Genomic DNA, 11,806 nt, shown 5'->3' on the forward strand with positions numbered 1-11,806 from the left:
CATTACCGAGTATGTCAAGCCTTGAACACCGTAATCATGTCATAACCGTTCGAGTTGAGAGCCAATTTGTTATGATAACGGTGGTTACGATACAAATTCGGGGCACGAAAGCCGCCTTCGAATACTCTGGAAAACGTTGTCTGCGCCGTTTCGTGGTGGCGTAGCACCAACATTTTCATTGTATTTGGATCTGAATAAAACACGCACGCTGCGGATGTGCACCTCTTGCAAGAAGCCATAACGAAAGCCAATTTGTGAAGAAGAGAATGTATGCCATACAGCCTGAAGAAAATATCCACACGAAATTTGGAACCTCCCAAACATTCCCAATCCTCTTAATAAGTCGTTTGTGGCGCTGAAGAAAAATTGAAGCCATGGGCAGAGAGAAAAAAACATTAATCTGATACAAGACAACAACAACGAAAGAAACAGAAGGAGCCGTTTTATTTTCTGCTGTGCCATGCGCGTGTAGGGGCCCGCTGTTGGGAGCTTAGGATTACAGACAGTTGAGCCTGCGTAAGAGCACCTCAAAAATACTTGAGGGAAGCGTCGCTTTATGAATACTTATCGTGGAGCTCTAAGCACTGAACCTCGCTAATAAGTTATAAAGGACAAGTTACACACGATCTTCAGGCCGATTTTCTTCAGATACAGTCGAACCCGCATATATCGAACCCAGATATATCGGATTATTGTATTTATCGAACAGTCCAAACATCCCCTTGGAACTCCTACGCAAAAAGAAAATATTTTATACATCGAATTATCGATATATCGAACTATTTTGTGATCCCCTTAGAGTTCGATATAGCCGGAATCGACTGTAGTTGTTCTCTGTCTCCTCATGGGTTGCCAACTTGTGCGGGATACAGCTTGAAATTATTCAGAGGTGTCAGCAGCTGGTAAAATAACTTAATTACTGGATGTACTATTTTTAATGCACTAAAGCATCAAAAGAGGCGATTTATAGCACAAGAACTGCTTACCTTCACAAGCGGAGTGTAGCATACGACAGCAGCGCATGTCCCACAGCTGATCTCAGGAGTCAGGGGGCGACACTCAAACATCTCACCGCCAATAGCACAAAATCGGGAACAAAATATTGACCGTGTATCTTCTCATCATCATCATCATCATCATCATCAGCCCATCAACGCCCACTGCAGGGCTAAGGCCTCTCCCATGGATCTTCATTTATCCCTGTCCTTTTCTAACTGCGACCAATTTATACATCTAACTTTCTGCCGCCCCCAGCCACGTTTGCCTTCTCTAGGAATCTACTCTCTTATCCTTAATGACCAACGGTTCTGTTCCCTTCCTTTTGTAGAAGGGTAAGCCCCCTCCCTTTTTAAATGCAGAGCATTTCTTTAACTCACGATGTCACCCGGCGTTGTCGGCGTCCCTCGGCGTCCGCAACAGCCGTTCCAGGTGCGCCCTCTCCGCCACTCCTCCTCGCCTGCTCTCCGCTGTTCCTCGCGTGTTCTCTGCGTGCTCGGATCGCGTTCAGCAACAGGTGGGGCGCGCATGCGTCGTAGTTTGGCGCGGGAGCAACAACAGTTGTGGCGTGATCGTGACGTAGTCGTGACGTGGTCGTGGCGCGGTCGTGCCGTGATGGAGCGGTTCTCGGCGTTCGCTCTCGCTGTCAATTTCTTTCGAACCAGATGAAATCGGGTATGTGCGCCCCCCGAAAATGCTCTGCATTTGGCCGTGCCCCTCGCGAGGGGGATGTTTCCTTAACTTTTTTGAAAATGAAATCCTCCGTACGCCACAGGGTGGAATCATCTCTACTGCCACTAGTTGCGCTTAGTTAACACCAGGGCTCGCGAGGTGAGATTGGCTCTTGAGCAGTAAGACGGGTGTGCAAGCAGTGTCGTTTATTTTGCTCGATATACAGCGTAATACATTGCCGAGGAAAGCGGCCACCGTCTCCTGTTTAGTGGAGTGTACCTCCGCCGCGGTGGATGCTAGTGGGGTGCTTCCCAGAAGGAGCATGTCTTCTCTGGGCGCATAGGATCCCCGGGGCGGCAACCGAAAGCACGGTGGAAGGTCGGGTCGTTGGAAAGCGCCTCGTTTGCACGTTCCCCGGGCCACACCTGGTGCGCAGGGCGCCGTTGCCAATCCGGGCCCTCACACATTGAGCGTGCGTACGCCAGGTAGAATACCTGCGGTATGAAAAACAATATGGGGTCTGTTACCGTCTAGAAAGCTTGGCTGTCGTTCTTTAATTACACTGCTTTCTCTCCTTAACGCTTCCTCCACACTCGATGTGCGTTGGTTGAGTGGCTCAGCTGTCTTGTAGGGATTCCGTCGTATAGAACGGCCGACTCGACTTTGTTCTTTCATTCTTGCCCACAGAATGTCTCGTGTACGACATGTAAAAACGCGTACGGCACGTACGACATGTAGAGATTTCTCGTGTAGGTGCTAGCAATTTACTTTGCATTGTTGGTGTCGTGTCTTTAAACGAAGGTCGGACCACTGGCGAACGCACAAACTCCTCCCGCGAGAAAAATCTCTAGTTGGCAGCTGCAACACACGAAGCCATAACCTCCCATTAGGCTTGCTGTGCGTCAACTGCCGCATCACTTTACATCGACCTCAACTACAGTACTGTAACGAACGTCCTTCCGAGTGTCACGCCACATGGGCTTGCCAGGAGCTGTGGGGCTGGAGCTGTGGCAGTGTAAGTAGTAATCTGCAGAAGTGCTGTAGTTGAACCAGTCCATTTGCGACAGCAAAAAGAATATTTCTGGCAGAAATCAAACTCAGGCGGTTTTATTGACATGACGCCGCAGAGATTGTTTTTTCCGGTCCGTGTTTTACTCTCCCAAACGTACGAGGAGGTAAAGCAGAGATCAATGCGTTCCCTAGCGACGCTATGACAGTGCAGATCTGTGCCATCGCCATTTCTCCTCTTTTTATCCTTGTCTGATTTCATTATGAGGTGTAACGCGCCGACGCTACACAGGCGATGAGGCGCGCCGTAGTGGAGGGCTCCGAATTAATTTTGATTATCTGGGGATCCGTAACATGCGCCGAAATATCCAACACACGGGCGTTTTCGGTTTTCGCCTCCCTCAGATAAGCGGCGAGCCGTGCCCGGAAATTTCCTTGTCGGTCTTCGGCTGTTTTCCACATCGTGAATCTACACAGACTAGCCCAACATGCCATTCTTCTGAAGCCATGAGAGCTTTGCAGCGAGTTAAAAACAAATAAATCGCAGTAACCACCCAAATGTAGTGGGTAAATTAAGGAGGGTGGAAGAGAAGGGCTTCACGGTATTGCCGCGACAACCGGCAGAACTGGGATGATCGTGCCTTCTCACAAAAAGACGTACGCTACAGAAAATAGAAATATACCTGTAGCTCATCGTACTATTCGTCTGGTTTTCGAGCGAACGGTATTGAAACAATCGTTTAAAATAATATTTAGATTACGAAGTCTTACGGACCGCCGAAACCGTATACAAATAACGGGGTGAGTCAACTCTTTCCCACATACATTTCTTCCCACTTTTAGTGATCTTATTAGTTAAGGCAGGGGTAATCTTGGCTTAGTTGTCCCATATACATTAGCAATCACGTATAAATATGTCTAAAAAATTAAAAATGTCAACACGTTACCCTTTTCCCGGACTTAAGAGGTATTCCTGTACAAATAATGCGGAACAATCCTGTATTGAAAATACCCCTCAAATTTACTGGAGATTTCGGCTTCAAGGAAGAAACCACGAACGGTAGAGAAGAAAATGTGTCCGACGCTCTCCAACCACAGCATTAATTGTGTCCGCGGTTTATTTTGTACCATCCGTAGTTTCTACTTTCAAGCTGAAATTTCTAATCAATATGAACCAACTCGCCCAATTTCAAGCACCCCTCAAATTAGCGTCGAGGAAACAAACAGAGCAACACGAAACTTCTCACCTTGTCCCAGCCGTACAGCTTCGTGGTTCCGGACGCCATACCTGGCAGGCGCGCCAAGTACTCATCAAAGACGTCCCGTACGGGACCGAGCGCACCGTTGTCGGCTACGGTGAGCGTTTCACGCTGACGACTTGAAGGTGGCCCGACCTCTACCATGTCGCGGGCTCGCTGCTCCCACAGGCAGGTGCGAAGCGCGTCCAGCCGGGTGAGCGCGGCGGTGGACCACCGCACACTCTCGCGCTTACGATAGCCGGCCGACGCTGCCGCCGGAAGCAGGGCCCCGAGCAGGCATCGGGACAAGTGCGGTCCCAGCCGCGTCACTTGCAGCAGGGGCCACAGCGGGCTTTCCGGCTCACGCACGTCCACTGCGCTCAGCCGGACATAGACGACCTGCACGAGCAAGAGTTAAATGTGTCGCCCGTGGCTGAGCCAGAGCTGTTGCGGTAATCCCCAACGAACGACTTATGATGGAGCGCGGCTAATAATACAATAGGCACTCTCATCCCCTTTCAGTGCTTCACGTCGGTGCTTGACTACCACTCTTCCCAAGTAATCGATCTAAGTCTATCTTTCTATACTACTTGCACGCACATGGTGTTCGGCATTTAAGGCAACATCTTCGGTTTGAATGGCTTAAAAAGCCATTTCTAAAACTTCACGTTTCCCAAGTTATAAGCTATCACTTAACAGGCTTACTTCGAGAGAGAAACGTAGCGCATTCGAGAGGATTTCTTCAATTATTCTTTGAAACCTACTGACTGCCACACGAGCGCCAAGTACTTTCAATAGCTGAAGGCGTCGTAGCAACCACCTTCAATCCCGTTCCTACTCAACGGGATGAAGTCCTCTCGCAGCATTCACAAGCCACCTTCTTGTTACAAAGGTTATCGCCTATCTTATTACTTCGCGCTTGTTTTGTCTAGTTCCCAATCGCTCTGTATCCTTCATCTCGTGTCTGGGCCGTGCACCCATGGTCTTATAAACCTTTTCATCCGTTAATCTTTCATACGATCAGGACATGTCTTGGGCAGTGTTGCGCATGCGCAGTGACATATTCCTGTCGACTGCGCCAATTTTAGGGCCGCTATAGTACAGCCCATTGATAAAATGGCAGTTTCCAGGACGAAGAAGTTGAAAAGGTCTATACGAACTGCCGCCTTCCGCACGCCCCAAATCATCACACGGCAAGACCGACGCGCTCTTTCCCTCTTTATTGGGGCTATAAATGTTTTTTTTTTTCAGTACATTCACCCCTCGCTGTTACGCCTACCACGCAGCTGGCAGTTCTTCACGCCAAATCTGGGTTAGGAACGAACGCCTTCCACCAAGTCACCCCCTCCCTCTGGAAACTATCACCGGCCTATAGAAATTTGTCAAATGGTTAACAGTTTGCATGTTTAGCAGCAAACTTTGGACGCCCAGAATAAATCGTCAGGAGTGCGGTGCCTCACTCATTCCACATAACGGCCGGCCATGTCTTGCTCATAGCTAGTGCTAGCGTATATAGAAGTAGATGGTGGAGTTCCCCACCTTATTCGGCACCAACACATCCTTTCTCCGGGCGCCTCGCGTTCTTTAGCTGTGGGACCGAATGCCAAGCGCGGATAGTGCTCGTAATTTCATAATACGAATATGCAAAGCTACTCAAATTATGTACACCACTCAGCAATGCGTAACTGCTTCTCGTATGATCATATTTACTACCCTAACTATTTTATTCCCGTCAAAACCCACCCGCTGAAGCTACAGCTGGGACATCGCATTGCAGGCTCGTGCAGTAAATAAAAGACTGCGTAAGAGGCAAATACGCATTAACGCATAGCCGCCAGTTACCAGAGCAGAGCAAGGAATTGCGGAATGGTTAATATGGCTCTCGTAAATTTAAATGCGTAAATAGTTTTGTTATTGTTGTGGTAGAGGAAGCAACGCCTGTTCGTATCTTGCTTTCTGACTAATTCCTTTAACTGTCCGCTTGTTTGATGTACTAAAATTGTTTGACATGAACACTGTTGGCTGCAAGAGAAATGTTGCAAGCCGCTATATGTATTAGAAGACTGAGAACGCAATGAAGAGCGATATGAGTATACACACAGGTTAGGAGTGAAAGCGCAGTTCTTTTTACTTGAGCAGTGCGAAAAGTGAATGGTAGGCAAAATGTCTACGGAGAGAGAATTAAATGAAGCTACCCAAGATGCATAGCTTAAAAACAGGAAGCGAAGTTTAATGAAGACTATGGTTATAAGGATCCAACCGTTATTTACAACCAATGACGGTATGAGTACGATTACGTTTTTGCGAATACAGCGGGACCAAGAACGAGGAATGGTCTAGCGTGAGGAACCGGACATTGTTGAGAACGATTGCGGCACAAGAAAGTTCTAGCGACAGATTTGTTCTATCACTCACGCGCAATTATGAAGTGGTGTGGTTAGTGCTGTTTAAGCTCTCTCAGAAACCAAATTCCACGTTCGTACCTCGGTATCGGCGTCGTAAGTGCAGTGCTGGTCACCAAAGTCGTCTTCGACGGTGCCATGGACAAGACGACTTCGAAAGCGCGCTTCACGAAACCGCTGGAACATTGTCAGGCCGCTCGTTGCTACCGTTGCTGTCGACCATATCCGGGAGCTCTCGTCGGCGTTTTCGAAACGATCGAATAGGAACCGTATCTGCACAAGGATGCACCCTTTACCGTTGGGACCCGTTTTAAAATTGAACCTACCGATTAAGATAAAACCCTCCGCAGCTCCTGTTAATTTATTTTGACTGATTACGAACGTACTCGTTAGAAGTTACGTCTCTGGCATCGTTAAGAGCTCTAACCCTGCCATGCCGCAATTTCATTTATCGCTCCTAAACAAACGGCCTAAACACCGTATTCTATATCTGAACATGGCAGAGCAGTATCTGTGAGCGAAAAAAACTCTTTTTAGAGCAAAGTTTTCTCTGGCTCACAGATGACGTCATTCATTGCGCAAAAACGCGCTGCAGGAAAGCCAACTTTACACAATCGGTTTCCCAAAACGATAGTGATGATGACAAGCGAAGGCACGTCGAATGTCTGAAGAAAAAAACGCTTCCAGTGGTCGGATTCGAACCTCGGTCCCTCTCGTTATGAAGCAGACGTCTATCCGATTGCACCACTCCGACATCGTCGAACCACTCCGGTTGCATGAGAAAGCTCCGTCGTTTAACCATAATTCTCTTAAAGGCGCGGACCACCGATTTTTTGTCGCGCACATCTTCTCTACCTCACATGAAATCCAGCGTTTTATATAGTCCAGTAACCACAGACAATTTATAAACAAATTGGCGGGAATAATTTTAGTTTGCTACTGAACTTACCGAAATCGGGAGGGTGGCTGTTCGTAGTGTAGAAACTTGCCACTACAATATGTGCCCCGGTCACAGAACGCCTCGAAGATCTCTCTTTCTTGTTGCGTCCTGATTTTCAGGGAACACGCTTCCTCCGAAGCTTTAGGACGCAACAGATCATCGAGGCGTTTTGTATTTGCAAGAAAAATGACGATTGCGTGAGCACACCACCTCTGGCTTTGCACACAATGGAAAAAAACACGATCCACAGCTTCAATCACATTCTCTGTGAACGCTGCGCCTTCCGTATCTTTTCAGCGTTTCTGCGCATTTATATATATGTTGCCTTCCTCGTCAATAAGGCCCCAGTTGATGTCTAGCGCTCGTCCCGTGTTACTGTCTCTTCTTATGTCCCCGTGTTCTCGAACCTTTTACCATGTCGAACACGGGGTCCAGGCTCCGGCTCTAGTACTTTTTGGTGTTTGGGTTCAAAATGTTTTCGAAGCGTATACTTTTGTTTCCTGTTAAAAGAACACTGTCGGTACAATTTATGTATGGATGTTTTGCATCAAATATACTTAATGTTTTCTTTTTGCTCAACAAAGTTGACAAGCATCTACTATAGCACTAGATTTAGTGGTTTGGAACGGTCTTGCGTATATAAATATCTGGTTTCAGAATTTTACAACTTCTGACAGAAGCGTTGGCGAGCAGGAAAGTTGGTTACGCAACGGGAACGACTGCTGAGTCCTAGGCGCTGACAGCTTCGTTGTAATCGGTCAAGAGCTTAGGCGGTCGAAACGATCTCGTTTTCTTTTACTCCTACCTGGGCCTTCCGATCGCCAAGAAATGCCCACCGTATCATTTCTGATACATTCTAAGCGTTTCTCGAAAAACCATAGTTCGATAACGGGCAGCATGGAGTCCCAAATACAGTTTGCAAGATGGAATCCTCCATCATAAGCGCGCCCGGCGGGTCTACACCTACTTTCAATGGGTATATGATACACTTGTTTTAGGGATACATAATACATTATATAACTACTTTATATGTAGGCATACATATACCTACTATAAATGGGAATAAGATACATTATTCACCTACATTCTATATGTAGGTATATATATACTTACTTTTTATGCGTTTATGATTAAGTATGTGAATTTGTTATGTCGTAAGAAATAAATAATAAAAATAGTAAAAAATAAAAAATAAATAATTAATTAAATAAAGCATCAGACTTTTAATAATTTTCCTGGTTTGGGCATCGCAGGGTTAATTACACGTAATTCTAACTTCGTAGGCACGCCAACCTTGATGTTTCGGAGTCGCTGCTGGATGTTGGTAAGTGTGACGTAGTCGAGCCAGCGCTGTTTCCGAAACCTAGCGCCCAGTGCGTCTTTCAACTGCACCATCAGTGAGCGGAGCACCTCGATGTCGACTTGGGTCTGCAGCAAGGAGTGGCGCACGTATTCGGCCGCGTCGCTCGTAAGGGCATCCTCGAGGACCGCACGCAGGCACCGGAACTCCCTGTTAGTGCAGACACGTAAAGACCACCGTAATTCGTGATATCATTTATTCCCAAACATATGTAAATATATTAATTCGCTGTCCACTGCGTCAAGTGTATGACTTTTGTACAATATTTTGTGTGACTCAATTTGGTTGCCACCATAATTTGGCTTACCTGTTCAAAAGCGCGCTCGTGTTGAGATCAGTCTTAATCATTCGTGGCGTGAAGATGGTGACACGGTGGACAAGACGGTAGCCCAGGAAGTTGAGCACGGTCACGGGTGTGCTCTCGCGAATGATGTCCACGCACGACTTCAGCAGACTGGGTGACTTCGTCCGCACCAGTGTGCCTTCAACGCTTCTTAGCCCCCGCAACGCCTCTTCTAAGAAAGACCTCGGCAATATGCCAGCGCCTGAATACTCCTCGTCAGAGCCAGCTCTTGGCTTACGCGTCTGAAGGTCGCTCAATCGGAGATCCAAGTCGGCCACATCAGCGGCCAACTCCTGCAGTCGAGAATCGTTGTGACGCAGCTCTAGCATGGCGTCTAACACGAGGCTGGAAGTCGTCGATCCAACAAGGTCACCCTCGGTCAACCAAACGGTTCCATTGACAAGCGCGCCAATTTTTACGAGAGGACCTATCGCCATTAGTCGCTGGAGCTTTCCCGCAACCTCCCAGACATCAGGCAACACAGCGGGTGTATATTGGTGCACTCCGTACGGCCATCCATCCAAACCCGCAAGGCTGAGCAGTTCCTGTAGCGGGTGGTCGCCCAGTTGCAACTGTGTGGATAGGTCGACACAGCTTCTCCACAGGGTTTTAGCGGCTGTCACCACTGGTACGTCCGCTGTGGCGCTGCCTACATCTTTGAAGAAAGCGAGAATACTAGATTCCTCCTGCTGTTCTAGCGGTTTACCCACCGTTCTGTTGATTTTCCGAAGAGCGCACACGTTCCCATAAAGGTTCTGGCAAGGCCGGACCCCCAAGCGGAGCGAACGAATGAGTTGTTCAAAGTTCTTGCTGCAGGACGGCTTATAGCATGATGGCCCCTCAACACCTTGCTCACCGCCACCGTTAAACGATAGTTCAGGCGACATCCATGAATTTACGCCAATGTCTACGTCGCCTTCGCCTTCAGTGGTGACTGAATCCTCATGACTCCTGCCGTAAATAAGTACGCCTGCTGTTAGGCCAGCAATGAGGCCTACAATCAACAAGATGTGAAGTTTGGAGAAACTACGCATTTTCTCCGCGGCAGTACCGTACAAGGAGCCCTTGGAGGGCCAGATACTGTCTGTTGACCTGTCCCCGGCGGACTCCCTCTCACAGCCGAACTCTTTGAGAAAACGATCACGCCATTCGCAAGTCGCCGCACTGTTTGGGTTTGACGAGCTACTTCCTTCCAAGAAGGTTGAAGATTGGGTTTCTTCGGCGCCTTCTGAAAAACCGGTGGATTTGACTGCAGTGGAGATTGTCACTAGTGATTTGCCCCGTTCAGGCGCGGATTGTGACTCTGCTGAATGGAATTCACGAGCAGTGGAGGGAACGCAGACTACGGCTTTGGCCGGAGAATGAACGACTACAGTTGCCTCTGGAGCAACTGTCACGGCGGTGCTAGGACGTTGAGATAAGGTCTTGGCCATGTTGGATGTGCCTGGGACGTTCTGAGATATTTGCGGAGACCGCTCAATTCCGGAGACTTCAACAGGTTCCACAAAAGGGCCACCGTAAGGCACTGTAGTTACTCGGCTGGGTCCTACATGCATGTAGAGCGGCTCTCGTGATTGTGGGCCGCACTGTTGGGGCATTACCACATCGGTATTTCCTCCCCTACGAGGACACTCCATCGAATTCAGCACGGCCGTGCGCCTAAAACGTGGTGGTAGTATTTTTTGCTGCAAGTTAGAGGTTCTTTGAGCATCGAAGTATGCATTTCGCTCCACGCACGCACGTGGCTTCGTCATGGGCGTGTGCAGCGACGGCTGGGTCGAAGCCAGTACGCCCGGCTGCCGGAGCTGGGGCACGGCCTGTGTCATACGCTGGGGTACGAAGAAACTGCGAGGCGGCTCATTTCCTGAGGAAGGAGGCAGAGGTGGCCTATGTCTCGGCCGGTTCCATGGCCACCTGCTGGTCTTCTGGATCCTCCGTTCCGGTGACGTCGTATTGCGACCGTGAAACTGAAGTGGTCCTCGCTCAGAGATCCTTGCGGAGTTGTTATCAAAAGAGCGCTCTAGTGGCAGCCTGAGCTCGACGGAAACCGATCGACTCATCCTTTTTGGTACAGCCGGTCTCTCTGGCACCGATAGCCGAGACAACTCGTCTTTAAATCGGTCCTCCGCCAGAAGGGCGACACTCTTTCCATTGCTAAGGTTGTGCACTTCTCCAATCGCCGGTGCTAATAATTGAATGGACGAGGCGTTGCTTCTACGCCTAATTCGTGCCCTCAGCAAGTGCACAGCCTCGCCATCTTTAGTCGGCTCGTGCGGCAAAATGCTCGAGCGACGACCGATGCGTGCGTGGATCAGTGGTTTTTCAATAACTTCTCGCTCGTACGCGATGCGCTGACGCGGTAGGTCCAGTGATGAGCGCCTTTTCGTTTCCATTTTTCCCCAGCCTTCTGAGCAGTCCTCGTACATTGTTGATGTGTCTTTACTGCTGCTGGCTGTCTCGCCGTCTTCCCGCTCGACTATATGTGCCGTGGTTTTCTCGCTGGATCCACAGGGCTGGCCCCGGCACTGAGAATGGTTAACGTTTTCTAGGGAACTCCCTTCAACTCCAAAAGAAATTCCGTGCGATTGCAGTATCTTTAATGCCGGGTCAATGCCTCGCCCAGAATGTCCGCGTTTCGTCCGGCCTTTCTTTGGTTTAGTTTCTATCGTTACCTTCACCTCACGTGAAGGTCGCCTATTCGTTCCCGCGTGCATAGAGCTGCGAATTCTTTCTTCCTCGCCGTCATAGTCATCTTGATCACACTCTCCAATTGTGCCTCCTGGATTAGCGTCTTCTTCCTCAAGGCTGTCATCGACGTCCTCAGTCATTATTCGTCCAGGAAATCTC

The 11,806-nt window shown here is 48.8% G+C and overlaps 1 protein-coding gene across 1 annotated transcript; it reads right to left on the bottom strand.

Annotated features, from left to right (window-relative positions):
- Positions 1-1,873: 1,873 nt before the first annotated feature.
- On the bottom strand, positions 1,874-9,820 carry LOC144151512 (uncharacterized). Its single transcript, XM_077682585.1, has 4 exons — positions 8,550-9,820; positions 6,398-6,589; positions 3,924-4,313; positions 1,874-2,162 (listed from the first exon to the last, which is right to left on the bottom strand). Exons 1-4 carry the CDS (start codon positions 8,649-8,651, stop codon positions 1,965-1,967), a joined length of 882 nt encoding a protein of 293 aa, XP_077538711.1. The 5' UTR covers positions 8,652-9,820; the 3' UTR covers positions 1,874-1,964.
- Positions 9,821-11,806: the final 1,986 nt, after the last annotated feature.

The sequence above is a fragment of the Haemaphysalis longicornis genome, unplaced genomic scaffold (assembly GCF_048455015.1).
Source record: "Haemaphysalis longicornis isolate Haplotype H1 unplaced genomic scaffold, Haemaphysalis longicornis Haplotype H1 scaffold_9, whole genome shotgun sequence".
In the NCBI taxonomy this organism is placed as follows: Eukaryota; Metazoa; Arthropoda; class Arachnida; order Ixodida; family Ixodidae; genus Haemaphysalis; species Haemaphysalis longicornis.

What these genes read in the sequence shown, in the direction of transcription:
- LOC144151512 (XM_077682585.1), bottom strand. Translation starts at nt 8,651, where the DNA reads ATGGTGCAGTTGAAAGACGCACTGGGCGCTAGGTTTCGGAAACAGCGC. An exon ending in AGCGACTCCGAAACATCAAG is followed by an intron (nt 6,590 to 8,549) that starts GTTGGCGTGCCT and finishes ATCCTTGTGCAG; the next exon opens with ATACGGTTCCTATTCGATCG. An exon ending in AGCTGTACGGCTGGGACAAG is followed by an intron (nt 2,163 to 3,923) that starts GTGAGAAGTTTC and finishes TTCATACCGCAG; the next exon opens with GTATTCTACCTGGCGTACGC.